The sequence below is a fragment of the Pelodiscus sinensis genome, chromosome 32 (assembly GCF_049634645.1).
Source record: "Pelodiscus sinensis isolate JC-2024 chromosome 32, ASM4963464v1, whole genome shotgun sequence".
NCBI classification, from domain to species: Eukaryota; Metazoa; Chordata; order Testudines; family Trionychidae; genus Pelodiscus; species Pelodiscus sinensis.
In genome coordinates, this window is record NC_134742.1 from 1510690 (window position 1) to 1530000 (window position 19311).

Consider the following 19311-nt stretch of genomic DNA (forward strand, 5'->3'; position numbering starts at 1 on the left):
CTGGCTCTTCCGTCCCTGCCTGGGGCCAGAGCCGAACCCCAGACTGTGTTTAAAACCCCTTTGACTCTGGGGCTTGCCCGGCAAGGCTTGGAAATGGGATTTGGATGTGCCTGAGAGAAGGACGCCTGCCTGAGTCTGCAGCGAGCCGGCGAGGGGCGCACCGAGCCGGGCAGCTGTTCCCATGTAGGGTAGGGAGAGTTAACCCACTGCTCCGAGGGGCTATTCCCTCCCTGTGTGTGGCCAGAGGGCAGTGAGCTTGGTCCCCCATGAGAACACAGACACTCTGGCTGCTGGGTAAATTGTGGGGCCCTCAGACGCCCCCCACCTCTCTGCAGCAGGGAGCCCCAGGGCCCCATACCGAGAGGATCGGAGGGCTCCCCAAGCCGCCCCCGCTCCCAGAACCATGAGAACTCCACGCCGCGGGGCCGAGATGAAACCCAGAGCGATTCAGGCAGGAGACAGACTGACCTGCGGCTCCACCTTCCATGCTTCTGAGATTGGCTTTGTGCACCTCTTTGGATCCAGCGTGTACGCCGACCAGACCGGGATGCGGCGGCGCTTGTCGTAGAAGGTGGCAAAATGATGGCGATTGTTGTACCGCTGGCAGATGCTGGCCGTGGTTGCCGTGCCAAACCCTCGGGGAGCCTCTCCTCTGTAGAAAAACTGCTTGCATCGACTGAAATCGCGGACCACTTCAGCCTGTGCCAGCCCGGCGCAGAGCGCAGCGAAGCCCAGCAGTGCCAGGGGCCCCATGGCTCACGGCGTGTCAGAGCCGGTTCCTTTGTGGCTGCTGCTTATATCGGCCCTCGCAGGGCCACCTCCGCCCATTGTCCTGGGCTGAGTCACCAGTGGGCTCCCTTCCAGGGCCTTCTTAAAAACTGGGCCACGCCGGTGTCATAAGAGGCAGGCCTGGGCACCTCTGAGGGCGTTAATTGCTGAAAACCAGGGCTCCTTACAGCCCCAGACTGGAGACCTTCCAAATAGGCCACGCACCAGTCACACCAAGCGCTCCAGCCGCCAGTCCGGCCAGCAGGAAGCCTCACGAGCAAAACCCCTCCGACACCCCAGTCTCCCTGTACCCCAATCAGCTTCAGGCCTGACACACAGGTGAAGGGCTGTAGAACCTGATCTCACCCACCCCGAACGGGTTCTTCTGGTCCCAAGAAACCAGCCACAGTTCCCTGGTCAATTTACACTCTGGATCTCACCCGTAAGATCACACTGAGCCGATCCTTTAGAATCTAAAATCTGAAGGTTTACTACTATAAGGGTATGTCTAGACTACAGGGTTTTGTCGACAGACGTTTTTGTCGACAAAGCTTCTGATGACAAAGAGCGTCTAGACGACATCCAGTTCTGTCGACAAAGCATCCCGTTCTGTCGACAGTGTGGACGCAAAGGACAGTATAGATGCAATAATGCCTTCTATCGACAGAACTCTGTCGACAAAAGGCGTTATTCCTCGTAGAATGAGGTTTACATACGTCGACAAAATTGCTGAGTTTTGTCAATGTTCTGTCGACATAACTCAAAGGCAGTGTGGACGCTGGTCTAGTTTTGTCGACAAAAGTCTACTTTTGTCGACGAAACCCTGTAGTCTAGACACGCCCAAAGAGAGAAAAGCACGAAAGTAAGGTTGTTAAGGAGAATACGTTACATGCATCGAATCTCCCAGTTCTCTTAGCGGAGGTGTTACAAACTTCTAGCTTAGAAGTGTATGGTGTACGTCCTATGGCAAGATGGGTCAGGACTCCTTCCCTGCGCGCTGGCCCTCACCAGGCTCCATCTGGGATCAGTGGCCGAAGTGAAGACAAACTAGAAGTGCTCTCCTGGGATTTTTTATATCCCTGGGGTCTCCCACGTTGGAGCGGGTCACATGACCAAATGGGTATGTGTACACTGCAGAGTTTTTTCAGAAAAACAGCTGGTTTTCTGGAAACACTACACTCATGCCCCGCACTGCAATCACCTTCGTTCGACGGAATGTCGAAAGCACAGCGAGGCTTTTCCGACGCCGGCCAACCTTGTGCTACGAGGAAGAAGACTTTTTCGGAAACAGTACACTCACGTCCACACTGCAATCGCCTTCATTCGACGGAATGTCGAAAGGAGTTTTTCCAACAGCGGCCAACCTCGTGCTACGAGGAAGAAGACTTTTTTGGAAACACTACTCTCACGTCCACACTGCAATCACACTGCATTTCACGAGGAGTAACGGTAGTTCGGAATAGGAAGCCTAGTTCGAACTACCTAGTTCGTGCCCTGTGTAGCCGCGCTGCACGGGGTTCGAACCAGCGGGGTTTTAAAAATGGCGGCTCCCCGCTTATGCAAATGAAGCCCGGGAAATTCAAATCCTGGGCTTCATTTGCAAGTGTGGTATGCCTACATTACCCTCCTAGTTCGAACTAGGAGCGTAGTGTAGAGATACCCTCATGTACTGGATGTCGTCTAGACGTACCCTTGGTGTTGACAGAGCTGTGTTTGGCGCATAATTAGAAATGTGATCTGGTTTTGTGTTGTTTGTTCAGCAGTTCAGAATGGTGTCTATGACACTGCTGTTCGTACGGTAGATAGGTTCCAATTCTGTGACCCTTCTGTGCTAGAATTCACCCGTTTCCACCCCCTAGGTGCTGTTTATAGCAAGTATGCCTTGTAAGGTATCATTGGAACCGTCATAATATGCCAGGCATTATTGTCCTGACCAAATGTGCGTGGCGACATCGTATGTGGCGTTTCAACATTCCCCTGGACGTGGTTGTTAGTTCCAAAAGCCAGAGCCTTGCTCTGAATAAGGTCGGGGAACTGGTTTGCCCTAAACAAAGGAATGTGTGCTTTGAGTGTCACATGCAAGTAGCCATGAGGCCCTGGCCGGACTGAGTGTGTGAGACATGGCCCATGCGGCGTCGTTAGTTTGCACGGGGAGTCGCTGACCTATCCTTCCTCAAAACGGGCAGTCCCAGCTCACGGCTCCCTCCCAGACGGAGAATATTTCATACACACGCACAGAGCCCATGTTCCTAACTTCTCATACAAGAGTCACACAAGTCCCTGGGTAGCACACATAGAATGGGCAGAGCACAAGCTTTGCATTGACACCTCACATGGCCCGTTTCATACCAGGCATAGGGCAAACATTCCCCCCCGTGGGTGCAGCAGGGAGCTAGCTGCTCATATTTGACGAAGCAGAGGCTTGAAAGGTTGTCTAGAGGTGGCGTATGTGGCAAGGCACTGAGGCTGCGAAGGAGGAAAGCCCGGACTTAAATGTACTTACCCAATTCCAAACTTTATTGACTACAGTTTGATTATAGTAAATCACCGTCTCTGATTCGTCTTAGACAACGCAGCATACAAACAGAAAATATAACAAAGAAAACCAATAGAGCAATAATGAAAACTCTTCCTACAGCCAGTCCTTCTATGGTTATCTTTGAACAGCTGGTGGTTCAAAGATAACCATAGTCATTCGGCTACTTATACTTGACAACTTCTAAATATGAAATGGTTAATACAATATAGTAAGCGATACTTACAAGCCCAGTCACGGTTACGATGCACATACGTCGTAGGCTACGTCTAGACTGGCATGATTATCCGCAAATGCTTTAAACGGAAAAGTTTTCCGTTATTTATTAGTTCCCATAATAGAAGAACTAGAGGACACCAAATGAAATTAATGGGTAGCAAGTTTAAAACTAATAAGCGAAAGTTCTTCACACATAGCCAACCTGTGGAACTCCTCGCCAGAGGAGGCTGTGAAGGCTAGGACTAGAACAGAGTTTAAAGAGAAGCTAGATCATTTCATGGAGGTTAGGTCCATCAAAGGCTCTTAGAAATGGTGCCACTGGCCTCTGTTTGTCAGAGGCGGGAGAAGGATGGCAGGAGACAAATTTCTTGATAGTTGTCTTCAGTCCACCCCCTCCGGGGCACCTGGTGCTGGCCACTGTGGGCAGACAAGATACTGGGCCAGATGGACCTTTGGTCTGACCCAGTACGAGCCGGGAAGAACCGTGGACCCATCCTGACATAGGATGGCATCAGAGACTTTTAAGCCAGCAGCTGTAACATCTCTGCTAGAGCCTGCACTGAGAACTGGGAGATTCGATGCATGTAACGTACGATCCTTTAACAACCTCACTCTCCGGCTTTTCTTTCTTGTGGTAATAAACCTTTAGATGGTAGATGCTAAAGAATTGGCTCAGCGTGATTTGTGGGTAAGATCCAGAGTGTAAATCGATCGGGACCTGTGGCTGGTTTCTTGGGACCGGAGAACCCGTTCGGGGTGGGGTCCTATAACCCCTCACCTGTGGGTTAGGCCTGGGGCTTTTGGGGGCATGGAGAGAGATGGGGCTATCGGAGGGGTTTTGCTTGCGAGGCTTCTGGCTGGCCAGGCAGGCAGCTGAAGCATTCGGTGGGACTGGCTTGGTCTGTTTGGGAAGGTCTCCAGTCTGTACGGAGCCCCGAGTCTGAGCAATTCGCCCTGAGCGGACGCCCTCAGCGGTGCCAGGCCTGCCCTGGTGCATCACAGAACCAACCCCCAAAGATCCCTCCCGGGCTATGCCGGAGCAGCGCGCGTGTGATGGAGAAAAATAAGGTGCCAGACGACCACTCATGGGTCGTTACATTTCTCACGTGGAACAGCAGCAGCTCAAAGACAGATCGCAGCGGCACAACACTCACTCCTATCTCCCCCACCCTCCCAGGAACCAGGCCGTGTTTTCCCGAAGATCTAGCGGGCCTTCGATCACTTGACGGAGCAGCCTGTTTGATTCTTCACCCCCTGCCTCGCTCTGCTTTTCAAGGAACTCCCCGCCCCGAAAACCAAGCTGGGAGCCGCTCAAACGCCTCTTGCCTTGAAGAGCTGACTTTGGAGATGGAGCCCGTAGCTTTAAGCAGACCCCCAGCATGAAATCAGGGGTGCAAACTGGGCAGGGGGCTAGCGCCCTCCCCGCCACCCCATAAGCGGGGCCTGTGGCTGCTGCTTCCTCTCCTCTTTCGTGCTCCGGCCACGGGGGCTGATCGTGCGGACGCAAGTGTTGGCTGGAAACGGCAAAGGGCTGTTTCCCAGGACACCCCACGGACGGGTCCCACAGGACCCCAGAATACGGGTTCCCGAGAGTCTGTCTCACCCACTCGGCTGGCTTGTTCCTTTCCCGCTGAGGCGGGAGCCGGCCTGCCCTTTGGGGGGGCTGGCGGCTAGCTCCGAGGGACCATAGCAGGCCGGCTGCCGTGTGCCGGTGGGGACAGGCCAGCCGCCTCCGTCAAGGCCGGGGAAGAGCTGGGGAAGGAGGACCGGGAATATGGGTCACCTGGTGGGTCGCAGGTGGGAGGGGAGTTCTGGTTGTTAACTCCCTTGGTTTTCTCCGTCCCCCCCGGCAGGCTGGGGGTGCGCTCGGCAGGTCTCCAGCTGGAGCTAACAGGGAGCCGTATGGGGCAGGGCTGACCTCTCTGGGGACCACCGATGCCGTCGCCTCCCGTTCTTGGTGTCTAGAGCCAGGCTCAGCTTTGTGCCCGGATGTGCCTCGGTGGCTGGCTTGCAAAAGAGGGGGGTGAAGCCGGCCTCCGGGCCAAGGGCTTTGTGGCCCCATGGGCAGCCTGTTGGTTTTCTACAGGCCCAGTCAGTGACAGGTTGTGGGTTCAAGTCCCACCACCGTCCCCTTGACTGCTCCCTAACTCCCGCTGAGGGGAAGCCACGGTCTAGGGGCTGGAGCACAGGACCTATGAGGAGAGGTAGATGGGTTGGGGTTTTATTCGGTCTGCAGAAGAGTGACGGGGATTTGAGAGCAACCTCCAATTCAATGAAGGTGTTTGCCAGAGGCAAGCGCTGACAAACAGAGGCTGGGGACACCATTCCTTACCCAGCCTGGCTAATAGCCATCGATGGACTTAACCTCCATGAATGTATCTAGTTGCCTTTTAAACCCTGTTCTAGTCTGAGCCTTCACAACCTCCTCCGGCGAGGAGTTCCACAGGTTGGTGGTGCACGGTGTGAAGAAACGCTTCCTTTTATTTGCTACCCATTAATTTCATGGGGTGACCCCTACTCAATCACTTTTCCTTATTCACTTTTTCCACACCTGTCACGATTTCATAGACCTCTCTCCTATCCCCCCTCGGTCTCCTCTTTTCAATGCTGAAAAGTTCCAGTCTCTTCGACCTCTCTTCCTACAGGACCCGTTCCAAACCCCGCCACGTTTTTGTTGCCCTGTTGTGAACCTTTTCCAGGGCCGATGTATCTTTTTTGAGATGAAGCGGCCGCATTTGTATGCAGGATTCCAGATGTGGGCATTCATGGTTTTAGAGAGAGGCAGTAAGATATTCTCCGTCTTATTCTCTCTCCCTTTTTAAATGATTCCTAACATCCTGTTTGCTTTTTGGACAGCCGCTGCGCCCTGCGTGGACGTCTTCGGAGAACTAGCCACGATGACGCCAAGATCTCTTTCCTGTTGAGTTGTAGCTAAATTCGTGAGTTGTGTCTGGGTCACTGTCATTAGACTGACGCAGCCTCCACACCCAGACGCTTCTGGAAGTGGGTGGGGTAGTTTGTGGTTCCAGAGGTGGTTTCTCGCCAGGCAAAAGGCTGTGAAGTTACATTTCCTTTACCCGTCTTGAGAGCTGTTTCCTGGTAGGTAGTCACGATGGCAGGCTTCCACAGCCTGAGGTGGCCCGATCGTAATGCGCTTTCGATGGGTGTTTTGATCACAGCCCTGCAGTCTAGACACAGCCTCGGTTTTATTGCTTTCATGCAAATTTAGCAGAGGACACATTCCTGTTTTCAGCACCGACCTGTCGGCCGGGTTCTCTTCGGGCACGGCCGTGGCTTGGAAGACGTATTAACAACATCATACCGGTGACTCTCATAACTCCAATAGTGCCACACCTATTGTAACCAGACAATATTGAACAGCAATCTATGAGTGCCAAAAGGATGTCTTACAAGACATGGTTTCACACCACTTCCTCCTTCAATCGCTTTCAGTTCTTCTCCCGCTTTGATGTATATAGAATCATAGAATCATAGAATAATAGGACTGGAAGGGACCTCGAGAGGTCATCGAGTCCAGCCCCCCGCCCTCAAGGCAGGACCAAGCTCCGTCTACACCATCCCTGACAGATGTCTATCTAACCTGTTCTTAACTATCTCCAGAGAGGGAGATTCCACCACCTCCCTTGGCAATTTATTCCAATATTTGACCACCCTGACAGTTAGGAATTTTTTCCTAATGTCCAATCTAAACCTCCCCTGCTGCACTTTAAGCCCATTACTCCTTGTCCTGTCCTCAGAAACCAAGAGGAACAAATTTTCGCCTTCCTCCTTGTGACACCCTTTTAGATATTTGAAAACCGCTCTCATGTCCCCCCTTAATCTTCTTCTTTCCAAACTAAACAAGCCCAGTTCATGAAGCCTGGCTTCATAGGTCATGTTCTCTAGACCTTTAATCATTCTTGTCGCTGTTCTCTGTACCCTTTCCAATTTCTCCACATCTTTCTTGAAATGTGGCGCCCAGAACTGGACACAGTACTCCAGCTGAGGCCTAACTAGTGCAGAGTAGAGCGGCAGAATGACTTCACAAGTTTTGCTTACAACAGACCTGTTGATACAACCTAGAATCATATTTGCTTTTTTTGCAACAGCATCACACTGTTGACTCATATTCAACTTGTGGTCCACTATGACCCCTAGATCCCTTTCCATCATGCTCCTTCCTAGACAGTCGCTTCCCATCTTGTATGTATGGAACTGATTGTTCCTTCCTAAGTGGAGCACTTTGCATTTCTCTTTATTAAACCTCATCCTGTTTATATGGGTATGTCTAGAGGGCACCGCTTTTCCGAGAAACCAGTGGTTTCTCGGGAAAGCGATGCCGGGTCCAAAAAAACGGGTCCATTTGTTTGAAAAAAAGTTCAAATCAGCGGACGCGCTCTTTCGCCGTCACTGTACGCCTCGTTCTCCGAGGCGTAAGGGACGCGTCGGAAAAGGACTTTCCCCTGAAATGTGGCACCGTAGGGACGTGCCACCTTTCGGAAAAGCCTCTTTTGAAACGGAATCCAAAAACGATAGGCAGTTGGCCTACCGCGAATTGCGTTTTTTTTTCCGATTTGACTTTGTCGCGCCAACCTGCCCTACGAGTCCGTTTCTAGTCCTAGGTACCTAAGAAGAAATTGATCGACTCCTTGTCAGTGTCCGGGCCAGATCCAAAAGTCCTGATCCCCTCCCAGGCCTCGTTATTTCCCATTTCTGACAGTGACCCGTGAACGTGGGGGTGCCGGCCGGGGTATGTGTGGGGCCCACGTCCTGTAGGGAAGTTTCCTTTCCGGTGGGGTTTCCCCCAGACCTGGGAACGCCGGGGTGTGTGAACCAGAACCAGCGTCTCCTAGCTGCAGAGTAGACGCCCCCACAGGCATAGGCAAAGATAGTTACTGTTCTCGGCCACGCCCCCGTCCTGCAAGGCCCCGCCCTCACCCCGCCTCCTCCTGTCCCAGCCCCACCCTCCTCCCACAAGGCCCTGCCCTCGCTCCGCCTCCTCCCGTCCTGGCTCCACCCTCCTCCCACATGGTCCTGCCCTCACTCCACATTCTCCCATCTCAGCTCCACCCTCCTCCCCTAAGGCCTTGCTGGGCCCCGCCTCCTCCCGTCCCGGCTCCACCCTCCTCCCCTAAGGCCCCGCCTCCTCCCGTCCTGGCTCCACCCTCCTCCCCATAGGCTCCGTCTCCTCCCGTCCTGGCTCCACCCTCCTTCCCTAAGGCCCCGCCTCCTCCCGTCCTGGCTCCACCCTCCTCCCCATAGGCTCCGTCTCCTCCCGTCCTGGCTCCACCCTCCTCCCCTAAGGCCCCGCCTCCTCCTGTCCTGGCTCCACCCTCCTCCCCTAAGGCCCCGCCTCCTCCCGTCCTTGCTCCACCCTCCTTCCCTAAGGCCCCGCCTCCTCCCATCCTGGCTCCACCCTCCTCCCCTAAGGCCCCGCCTCCTCCCGTCCTGGCTCCACCCTCCTCCCCCAAGTCCCCGCCCTGACCCTGCCTCTCGAGTGCTCACGGAACCGGCACCGATGCCCTCCGGCCCCTTCTTGCTACTCCCGTGGGGCAAAGGGGTCTTGACGTGGTGTTGAAGACCCCTCTGAGATCCGTCGTTGGATCCTAGAACCCTAGGGCTGGAAGAGACTTCAGCAACTCCACCCTGCCCACTGGGACCCACCGCCCGGACCCGCCCCACAAGACCCAAGAAGACGGGCTCCCGAGAACCTGTCAGCCACCCACGTGGCCCAACTGGGGCTGAGTCACCCACGCGACCGGCTTGTTCCTTTCTAGCCACAGAGGCTGGAGAGGAAACCACCGCGACCGCAAAACTCTGGGCTGGCTGGCTTTACTCCAGGGGCCTCCCGCCAGACGGGGGCCTATCGCCACAATGTGTATTTTAGTGTGGGTTATAAAACCATCAGTGGGGTGCACAGAGCTGTGATCTGCGTGCGAGTTCTGTCGGCTGCTCCTTCCCCCCGTCTCTCGTGATGAGACGACGTCTGCCTTGCAACAAAGCGGTGCCTTTTAGTAGCTCGGTCTTCCTTTGCCCGGAGTGCTCTGCCCGATGTTTGGGGGACGTGACGGACGTGGGAGAAAGTCATCAGGACAGCCCAGATGCTCACAAAGACTTGAGACACTCGGGGTGCGTCGACACGGCACCGTGGCTCGGGATAAGTCACGCAATGTGAGCTACGGGAACGGCGTCTCTTATTTCGATCTGATTTCCTACACAGGGCCAAATCTCTTCCGAAATGTCCCTTAATCCTCGTGCAATGAGGTGGACAGGGACGTCGGAACAGCCTGCCCGTCCGATTTCCAGATAACGGGCTGGCTGGGAACAGGCGGGATGAATATTAAAGTGGCAAAACCCGCCGATACTGTGCAATGACTCCAAAGAGTTCAGTCCCGAGCTGATGGCAAAGCCTTACAAAGGATCTCACAAAACCGGGGGACTGGGGAAGAAAGGGACAGGTGGAATTCGGTGGTGAGAAATGCAAAGTAACGCACCTGGGAAAACACAATCCCAGCTACACACACAAACACGATGGCTCTGGAATAGCGGTTACCACTCAAGAAAGAGACCTTGAAATGCTTGTGCAGATCTCGTCACCCCCTCTAGACAAAAATCTCTTGGATTTGGAGAAGGAAAGGTCTGAACTATTTGGAGTCATGTCGACTCATGTTACCACCTCATTATTTATCCCACGTTTTCCCAACCAGGCTGTTATTTGGAAAGCGGACGGGCGGGCTGTTCCGACGTCCCTGTCCCCCTCATTGCACGAGGGTTAAGGGACGTTTCGGAAGAGCGCCTTATTTCGAAATGTGGTGCTGTCTGCAATTTGGGCTAAGAATTAGACTGTTCGTTATTTCCTTTCAGCGTTGCTTTTCACCGGCGTTGAATGCTTTTAACGACTGACTGCTAAAAGAAATATATATTGCTCCTGAATTGCTGACAATAAAACTTGTGAAAGCTGCACTTGGGCTGCTGTGCCTCTCTGCTCTTCTCTGGCTCAATTTTTGTTTAAAAAGAGCTTTTATCTGTGCTCTGTGGTACGGCGTGTTCAACTGTACAACGGCGCACTCTTGTGGCACTTGGGCTGAGAGCTTGGGGAAAGAGGGAACCAATCCTTCCCCCCCCCCCCACACACACCATTAGATGGGATTGGTGAGTCCCAGAGAGACGGGCCTGGTGTTTCCCATAGAGTCGGAACCAGTGTCTCCCGGAGAGTCGGGCCTGGTGTTTCCCAGAGAGTCGGGACTTGGGCTTCCCAGAGAGACGGGACCGGTGTCTCCCAGAGAGTCGGGACCGGTGCCTCCCAGAGAGTCGGGACCGGTGCCTCCCAGAGAGTCGGGACCGGTGCCTCCCAGAGAGTCGGGACTTGGGCTTCCCAGAGAGTCGGGACTTGGGCTTCCCAGAGAGAAGGGTCTGGTGTCTCCCAGATAGACGGGCATGGTGTCTCCCAGAGAGATGGGACTGGTGTCTCCCAGATAGACGGGCATGGTGTCTCCCAGAGAGACGGGCATGGTGTCTCCCAGATAGACGGGCATGGTGTCTCCCAGAGAGTCGGGCCCGGTGTCTCCCTGAGAGTCTTCCAGACAGAAGGGCCTGGTGTCACCCAGGGAGACAGCTACCTATTACAAGCACAAGGCTCAGGCTGCCGTGGGGGAAGAGGGAACTGCCCCCATGCCCTCAGTAGCAGGAAGGGGAGCGATATGGCTGAGAGCTGATAGGGCAGAGCGGAGATGGTGGGGCGGGAAGAGGCAGGGCCTTAAGGGGAGGGGCCGTTACCCTAAGCCCCCACCGTCCTAGGGGCGGCCCTCTTCCAGGCCAGCAACGGTGGGGGGGGGAGTCATTAAGGGGACAGTCACATGACCGGTGCCCCACTCGTTTCCCTCCCCAGCTCCCCAATGGTGTCTCGCAGAGAGAAGGGCCTAGAGTTGAATACCCCTCTGAGAGCCGTCGTTGGATCCTAGAACCCCAGGGCTGGAAGAGACTTCAGCAACTCCACCCTGCCCACTAGGACCCACTGCCCGGACCCGCCCCACGAGACCCAAGGAGACGGGCTCCCGAGAACCTCACTCAGTGCACAGTCAACCTGTGGAACTCCTCGCCGGAGGATGTGGTGAAGGCCAGGACTTTAACAGGGTTCAGAAAACAGCGAGATAGATTCCTGGAGGTTAGGTCTATCAATGGCCTGGCCTCTGGTTGTTTGGAAAAGGGAGACAGGGGAGGGATCACATGTGGATTCCCTATTCTGTTCCCTCCCTCTGGGGCACCTGGCTTTGACCCCTGTTGGCTGACAGGACCCTGGACTGGATGGACCTTCGGTCTGACCCGGTCTGGCCATTCTCATATTGTCATGAGAACTACTTGGGATGGGTTTGGTGAGAGATCCCGTTGGAGATCCCAAGCGGCTGATCTTACCATTGGTCCTGTCTGCCGGGGCGCCCCACCACTCTGACCTGCTGGGTCAAAAGCTCTGGTCTTCTGCAGCAAAGGCAGAGTTGGGGGTCACAGCCCCCCCACATCCGAGCGGCACGGACACTGAGATCTGCCCCACCCTCGTGGGGCCCACCCCCCCGATCAATCCACCTTACTCTGCCGAAAGTTTATACAGAGCAAGCTCATAACTGATTTGCCCCCTTTGTCAGGGAAGAAGCCCCGCTCTCATCCCTCCCCGGCTCAGCATGCTGGCCACTGGGTTTCTCATCCAACCAAAGTGATTTTATTAAGCGTCCAAGGAGGATTGACACCAGCGGTAACAGACAAATCAAAGGACGTTACTACGCAAAATAAAACCCAACACTTCTGCTCAGCCGAATACACCAAGGAAGCCGATTAAAAATCATAATTTCTCAGCCTAGTTCTTCTGTCCGGGAAAGTCCTTCTCAGGCCAGAAGTGTCTTTTCCTGTCCAGGTGTTTTCATAAGTCTTCTCCTGGCGGGAAGTCGTTTGTGAAGAGAGCTGATGACCATCCTCGTGTGTGTCACACTCCTTACATAGACTCCCCCCCTTGTTCAGTTTCCCCCCCTTCGCCCCAGTGGGAAAGTTCAAACTACAAGATGGATTCTGGAACCCGGGGGCAGGGTCACATGTCTTTGTAGGACCAATCGTGGTCCAGGCTTACAAGGAAGACTATTCACAGATCATTGTCCCGAGCAGTGGGCCATTAAGTTCCACCAATGGCCCTCACTTAGCACGTCTAGATTAGTCAACAGGTTCATGCTTCATACTTTTCGTTTCAAATACAGGAACAATACATGCCCCTCTACAGACTACAGGTCAGCCTCCTCTAAGCCCAAGATACGTTCCAAACAACTTGGACTTACAGCGAAAGAACTTGAAGCGGGGAATTTTTTTTCCCATGGCGGACTTCCCCTGGTGCAAATTGGGTTTGTTTTTTTGGTGGCATGACTCAAGACCGCGGAATGGGAGGCCTTATAACACATCGGTTCCTGCAAGCATCAATAACTTGAGTGCAGAACGGACGTAGAGCGGCGCAACTTATAGCCTTGTAGACACGTTCAAGAGGGCACAAGCTCTCCAATGATTGTTTCCCAGTGGTAGTTTGCATAAAGCATATCAGAGCTAGGTGTATTTGTAGTCAGATTTCCGTAAAGCATGTTAGGGGCAATGACACACCACAGTCTAGAAAGAAAAATGCCAACTCCATGGGTGATGGGGGATGCTAGGAGCCATGAGGAAAACATTAGTAGGGGTCTATCACCCACCAGACACAGCTGCTAAGTGGTGTTAAGCTGTTCCTCTGACCTCAACTAGCATAACTTATCTCGACTTCCAGATTTCATATAGACCAGCCTCGAGTGGCCGGTGTCTTCACGCTTTGACTAAGCACCCAGGAAGTCATCAAAGTTCAACTTTCGGAACCTTCTTCTGAAGTTGCTTCAGCCACTCTTGGCTATCCCTGTGGATGTTCCTAGCCGCTCTCACAGCCGATTTCATCGAGGTGTCGATCCAGGCGTGAGGCTGGGCGGTGTGTTCTCCGGCAAAGTGGACCCTCCCTTCCTTCTGAAACAGAGGCCCCGAATAGTCGGTGAACTGGTAGGGGGTGAAGGAGGCATAGGCCCCCATGGAATGCTTGTCCAGGTTCCACCGTTGGATCACGTGTTTATCACAGCAGTACTGGAGCTCTTTCTTGCTGACCTGATGGATTTCTGCCAGATCCTCCATCACCACGTCGATGCACTTCTCGTCACTCAGGGGCACGAAGAACTCCGCGTCATCGTTCCATGTGTAGGAAGCCACGATCACCCCCCGCCCGCTCGAGAAGTTGTGGTTGGGGTAGTAGATGAACCGGGATGGGTGATCCGTGACCGACGGCCCGCCCCGAATCCCGTCCTTCTCCCAGAACTTTTTGGTGCAGGACAAGACCACCTTGGTGGCGGTGGAGTAGTGGATGGAGCGCAGGGCGTGGGCCTTGCTGGAGGAGAGCGGGGGCATGAATTGGATGTGTCGCGTGGCTTTAGCAGAGGAGGTGACCAGGACGTAGTCCGCCTTCACAGAGCTGGGGCTTAGGGTATCGGGGGTGCGGTAATACACTCTAAGCCTGTCTCCGTTAGTGATTATCTGCTCGACGGTACAGTTGAGGTGGACCACTCCAGGCATGGACCGGTGGAAGGCCAGTGGCAATTGGTCGAACCCTCCTGTGATCTCATCAAAACTGCAAGAAACAACAAGAGACGGGTGACCAAAGAGCATCTCGCAATAGCCTCTTGTGCGCCAAGCTAGGGGGAGAGGTAGATACGTTGGAGGGCAGGGATAGAGTCCAGACTGACCTGGACAAATTGGGCATAACGTCGACAGAACTCAGCAGTTTTGTCAACGCTGGTAAACCTCATTTTACGAGGCATAACACCTTTTGTTGACAGAGTTCTGTCGACAGTAGGTGTTATTGCATGCAGGGTTGTGTCTAGACTACAGGGTTTTGTCGACAAAGCAGCTTGTTTTGTCAACAGAACTGAATGTGTCTAGACGCTCTGTCGACAAAACTTCTGTCGACAAAAGCCTGTAGTCTAGACGTACCCAGTATGTCTACACTGCAGGGACACCTCAGAATGAGTCCAAGGCTGGCTTCCCTCATGTAGTTGTGCTCTCTGAGGGTACGTCTAGACTACAGGGTTTTGTCAACGGAAGTTTTGTCGACAGATACTGTTGACAAAGCTTCTGTTGACAAAGAGCGTCTAGACGACATCCAGTTCTGTAGACAAAGCAAGCTGCTTTGTCAACACGAGAGTGTAGATGCAAAGGACAGTGTTGATGCAATAACGCCTTCTGGTAACAGAACTCTGTCGACAAACGGTGTTATTCCTCGTCGAATGAGGTTTACCGCTGTCAACAAAACTGCCGAGTACTGTTGATATCATGTCAACAGAACGTGACTGTAGTATAGACCCAGGTATAGTTTTGTCGACAAGGGTACGTCTAGACTACAGGGTTTTGTCGACAGAAGTTTTGTCGACAGATACTGTTGACAAGGTTTCTGTCGACAAAAAGCGTCTACACTACATTCAGTTCTGTCGACAAAGCAAGCTGCTTTGTCGACATGGCAGTGTAGACGCAAAGGACAGTTTACATGCAATAACGCTTTCTGTCGACAGAAGGCGTTATGCCTCGTAAAATGAGGTTTACCAGCGTCGACAAAACTACTGAGTTCTGTCGAGGTTATGTCGCCAGAACTCAGCGGTAGTGTGGATGCAGGTCTAGTTTTGTCGACAAAAGTCCATTTTTGTCGACAAAACCCTGTAGTCTAGACACACGCACACTGTCCTTTGCATCTACACTCTCATGTCGACAAAGCGGCTTGCTTTGTCGACAGAACTGGATGTCGTCTGGACACTCTTTGTCGACAGAAGAGAAACTTCTGTCGATAAAAGCCTGCAGTCTAGACATACAGCCCAGGAAAATTACTTAGAACGGGCCTGGGGAGGGGCTAGTTTGAAATAGCAGAAGTGGAGCGTCTACTCACGCCTTATTTCGAAGTAGCTAGTTCACAAGAGGCGTTATTCTTCGACGAATGAGGTTTACAGAAGTTGGAATAAGCCGTCTGGTATTTTGAAATTATTTCGAAATAACGGAATTGCTGTGTTGCCGCTCGCATTGTTATTTCAGAATAGCGGTCGTTACTCCGAAATAACGTTGGTGTGTAGACACACCCATAGCTGACCCCTCCCAGAGCTGAATCGGTTCAGCATCTGTGAGGCTGTGTAGGAGGCTGGTAACCCCAACGCTGTGGTTTATCCAGGGGAGATGAGAGGGTCTTGGCCCAGCAGCACAGGGTGGTGGGAGGACATTGGCTTCTCACCCGTCTTCATGAGAGAAGATGTCAAACTCCATGAGAGAGTTGAGGAACGACAGGTGGAATCCGGAATCCTCGTTCAGCAGGTCTCCGATCATCTGCACCGCCCCGGGGCTTAAATACCCCTCTTTAATCAAAAACTCCTGGGAGGGGAGGAACGCAAATAAAAATGCGGTTTTCTCTCTTGAGACACAAGAGATCCCACTGCTACCACCAACGAGCGGCCCGGGAGCATGACGGTTGGGGAAAGATTTGTCTCCCACCCAAAAGAGTGGGCACAAAGTCCCGTGTCCCTGAACCCAGGAGAGACAATCAACAGGAGGCAACGCCCCAGCTGAGAAATCCAAGCCCGCCACTCCAGAAAATATAGTGGCCAACAGAAGCTCTATCCTTGGTTTTCCTCCCGGGGCCCTCTTCACCACTCAGACGCTCAATTTCTCCTGGATTTCTCCCCCTCTCGTGCACAGACAGTTGCGAACCATCAACTGCCTGCCCTCTGCAATCACCCCAAGGGAACTGTCTCCAACTTGGCTTCCTAGTGACTCACCCATACGTCCTAACAGTGCCTTGGGAAGTGGCTTCCGTTTCCTCCAGCTACATTAGTCTATAAAGATGCTTAATTGCTTCTTCACAGAATCCTAGACCACTAGGACTGGAAGGGACCTCGAGAGGTCATTAAGTCCAGTCCACTGTCCTCATGGCAGCACCAAGGACCGTCTAGACCATCTCTGACAGGTGTCTGTCCAACCTGCTCGTCAGTATCTCCAGGGATAGAAATTCCACAACCCCCCTAGGCAATTTATTCTAGTGTTTCACCACCCGGACAGGCAGAAAGTTTTTCCTCATGTCCCACCTCAACCTTCCTTGCTGCAGTTTAAGCCCATTGCTGCTTGTCCTTAGAGGCCAAGGAGAACAATTTTTCTCCCTCCTCCTTGTGACGCCCTTTTAGATACTTGAAAACCGCTCTCAAGTCCCCTCTCAGTCTTTTCCTTTCCAAGCTAAACAAACCCAATTCTTACAGTCGTCCCTCCTAGCTCATGTTCTCTAGGTCTTCAGTCGTTCTTATTGCTCTTCTCTGGACCTTCTCCAACTTCTCCACCTCTTGTCTGAAATGCGGTGCCCAGAACTGGACACAAGACCGCAGCTGAGGCCTGATCAGCACAGAGTAGAGCGGAAGAACGACTCCTCGTGTCTTGCTCCCAACACCCCTATGAATTTGATGCTTTCCCTCTTTCCTTCACTGGTGCATCGAATCGAGGACAATCCTGATAGGAAAATAGGCCTCAGTAGGTCCCATTGGGACAAACCGGCCCATGTTCCCCCTCTCACAGAGCTATGACTTTTCCCAAAGATTTGGATTTCAAGGGACTCCAGGGCCGAAAGCCGATACCTTGGTGGAAAAGGAGTCATACTGGGAGAGCAACTTCTTACAGTCCCCGCTCCGGAATTTCTTCAGTGCCTGTGTGGGAACCAGGAAGAGAAACACTCAGAGACAGAAATCCAAAGACGTTCACAAAAGCATTGGACCCAACTGAGCTCTCCTGTCTAACTCGCTAGGTACTTAAAGGACCTTCCTTGTCAAGAGAGCTGTCGATTTCATAATCCCAGATAGATTTTATTCCCCAAATACTCCTTTGATAGAGGGAAGAATTGGTCAGCTTCACAGCTCACTAAGGGTATGTCTAGACTACAGGGTTTTGTCGACAGAGACTGTCGACAAAGCTTCTGTCGACAAAGAGCGTCTAGACGACATCCAGTTCTGTCGACAAAGCAAGCCGCTTTGTCGACATGACAGTGTGGATGCAAAGGACAGTGTAGATGCAATAACGCCTTCTATCGATAGAACTCTGTCGATAAAAGGCGTTATTCCTCGTAGACTGAGGTTTACATACGTCGACAAAACTCAAAGGCAGTGTGGACGCAGGTATAGTTTGGTCGACAAAAGTCCACTTTTGTTGACAAAACCCTGTAGTCTAGACACACCCGAAGATATGGCAGCAAACGGACCGAAATTTTGGAGTCCAGCGACCCTAATTCTTGTGTGTATCCCGGCAACCTCATTGAACAGTAGTGTGGAGAAAGCAAATAAGGAAAAGTTATTGACTTGTTTCCATAACACCAAAACGAGGGGTCTTCAAATTAAATGAACAGGTAGCAGGTTCAAAACAAATAAAATAAAGTTTTTCTTCACCCAACACAGAGTCCATCTGTGGAACTCCTTGCCACCGGATGTCGTGGCAGCTGCGTGCCTGTGACTGTTAAAAGGAGGGATTAGTCCCTGGTTTGCTGTTTAGGAAAGAAAACCAAGTATGATGCTGAAGTTTAGAAAAAGGAAACCTAATAATTAGGAGGTATGGAACAGCAGCCATATGAGAAGAAATTAATAAAACAGGGACTTTTCAGTCTGGAAAAGTGATGACTGGCGGGGGGGAGGGAAGGTCTATGAAATCATGAGATCATGAGTAGTGTGGAGAAAGCAAATAAGGAAAAGTTATTGACTTGTTTCCATAACACAAAAACCAGGGGTCATCAAAAACCAGGTAGCAGGTTTAAAAGGTTTTCTTCATCCCACACAGAATCAACCTGTGGAACTCCTCGCCAGAGGATGTTGTGAAAACCAGCATTGTAACAGAGTTAAAAAAAGAGATAGATACATTTGTGGAGGATAGGTCCATCGATGGCTATTAGCCAGCATGGGCAGGGATGGTTTCCCTAGCATCTCAATTGGTGATTCCCTGTTATGTTCAGTCCTTGGGGCATCAGGTATTGGATGCTGTCGGCAGACAGAATATTGGGCTAGCTGGACCTTTGGTCTGACACGGTGTGACCTTTCTTATAGTCTTATGCCAAGTCCCCAAGAGTTTCCATTGGTGGTGCACATTCACACCTGTCTCGGTGCATGAAAAAAAATATTCCGCACGTGGATGGGAGAAAAATCTGCACATGGCTGGGAAAGATTAGAGTGGTGAGAAGGGGAGGGCTGGAAAAAGGGAGGGGGAGACCAGCACGTACTACGGAAGGAGATACCCCCCTAAACTACGGCACAATTTAGCGCCTTTTTTCAGGCCTGTTCAGGTACTTCCCTTTATACAATGGACTAATAAACATACCATCTGCAGAACGCCTCGGTAAAGTTCCTCGGCAGATTTGCCTCTCTCGCCGTCGGCCAGAGTGTAGTTCAGGATGTCTGGTTTCTGCCGGACGGTCCCGGCTTTCGTCCTGACCCCGTTAACCATAACCCAGGCGTTGTCGTCCGTCTGAGAGAACTTGTTCAGTCTGAGCTTGAACTGCCTCACAAATTCCCGAACAATTCTGCCGAAAAAGAAAGGGGCGAGACGGGCGAAAGGGGAGAGCCAAAAGTAAGTACACTCATTATGCGCTCAATGGGCTAACCCAATAATTACGCAATCTGTATTTATGTCTCTCATTCCTGGACTGAACTTCCCTTACTTCATGAATGTTCATAAGCTGCAGGGGGAAGCTG

At 52.4% G+C, this 19311-nt stretch overlaps 1 protein-coding gene across 2 annotated transcripts in view; it reads right to left on the minus strand.

Annotated features, from left to right (window-relative positions):
- Positions 1–19311, minus strand: part of LOC102461812 (L-amino-acid oxidase-like) — a 51929-nt gene that overhangs the window by 26531 nt on the left and 6087 nt on the right. The window contains exons 4-7 of one of the 2 annotated variants that reach the window (XM_075913639.1): positions 18938–19139; positions 17218–17286; positions 15834–15970; positions 12698–14192 (exon numbers count right to left, since the gene is read on the minus strand). In XM_075913639.1, coding sequence (XP_075769754.1) covers positions 13379–14192; positions 15834–15970; positions 17218–17286; positions 18938–19139 — 1222 coding nt within the window. In that variant the 3' untranslated portion in view covers positions 12698–13378. Of the gene's footprint in view, positions 1–12697; positions 14193–15833; positions 15971–17217; positions 17287–18937; positions 19140–19311 lie in introns of those variants that run through there. The other variant, XM_075913640.1, reaches the window with a different exon arrangement.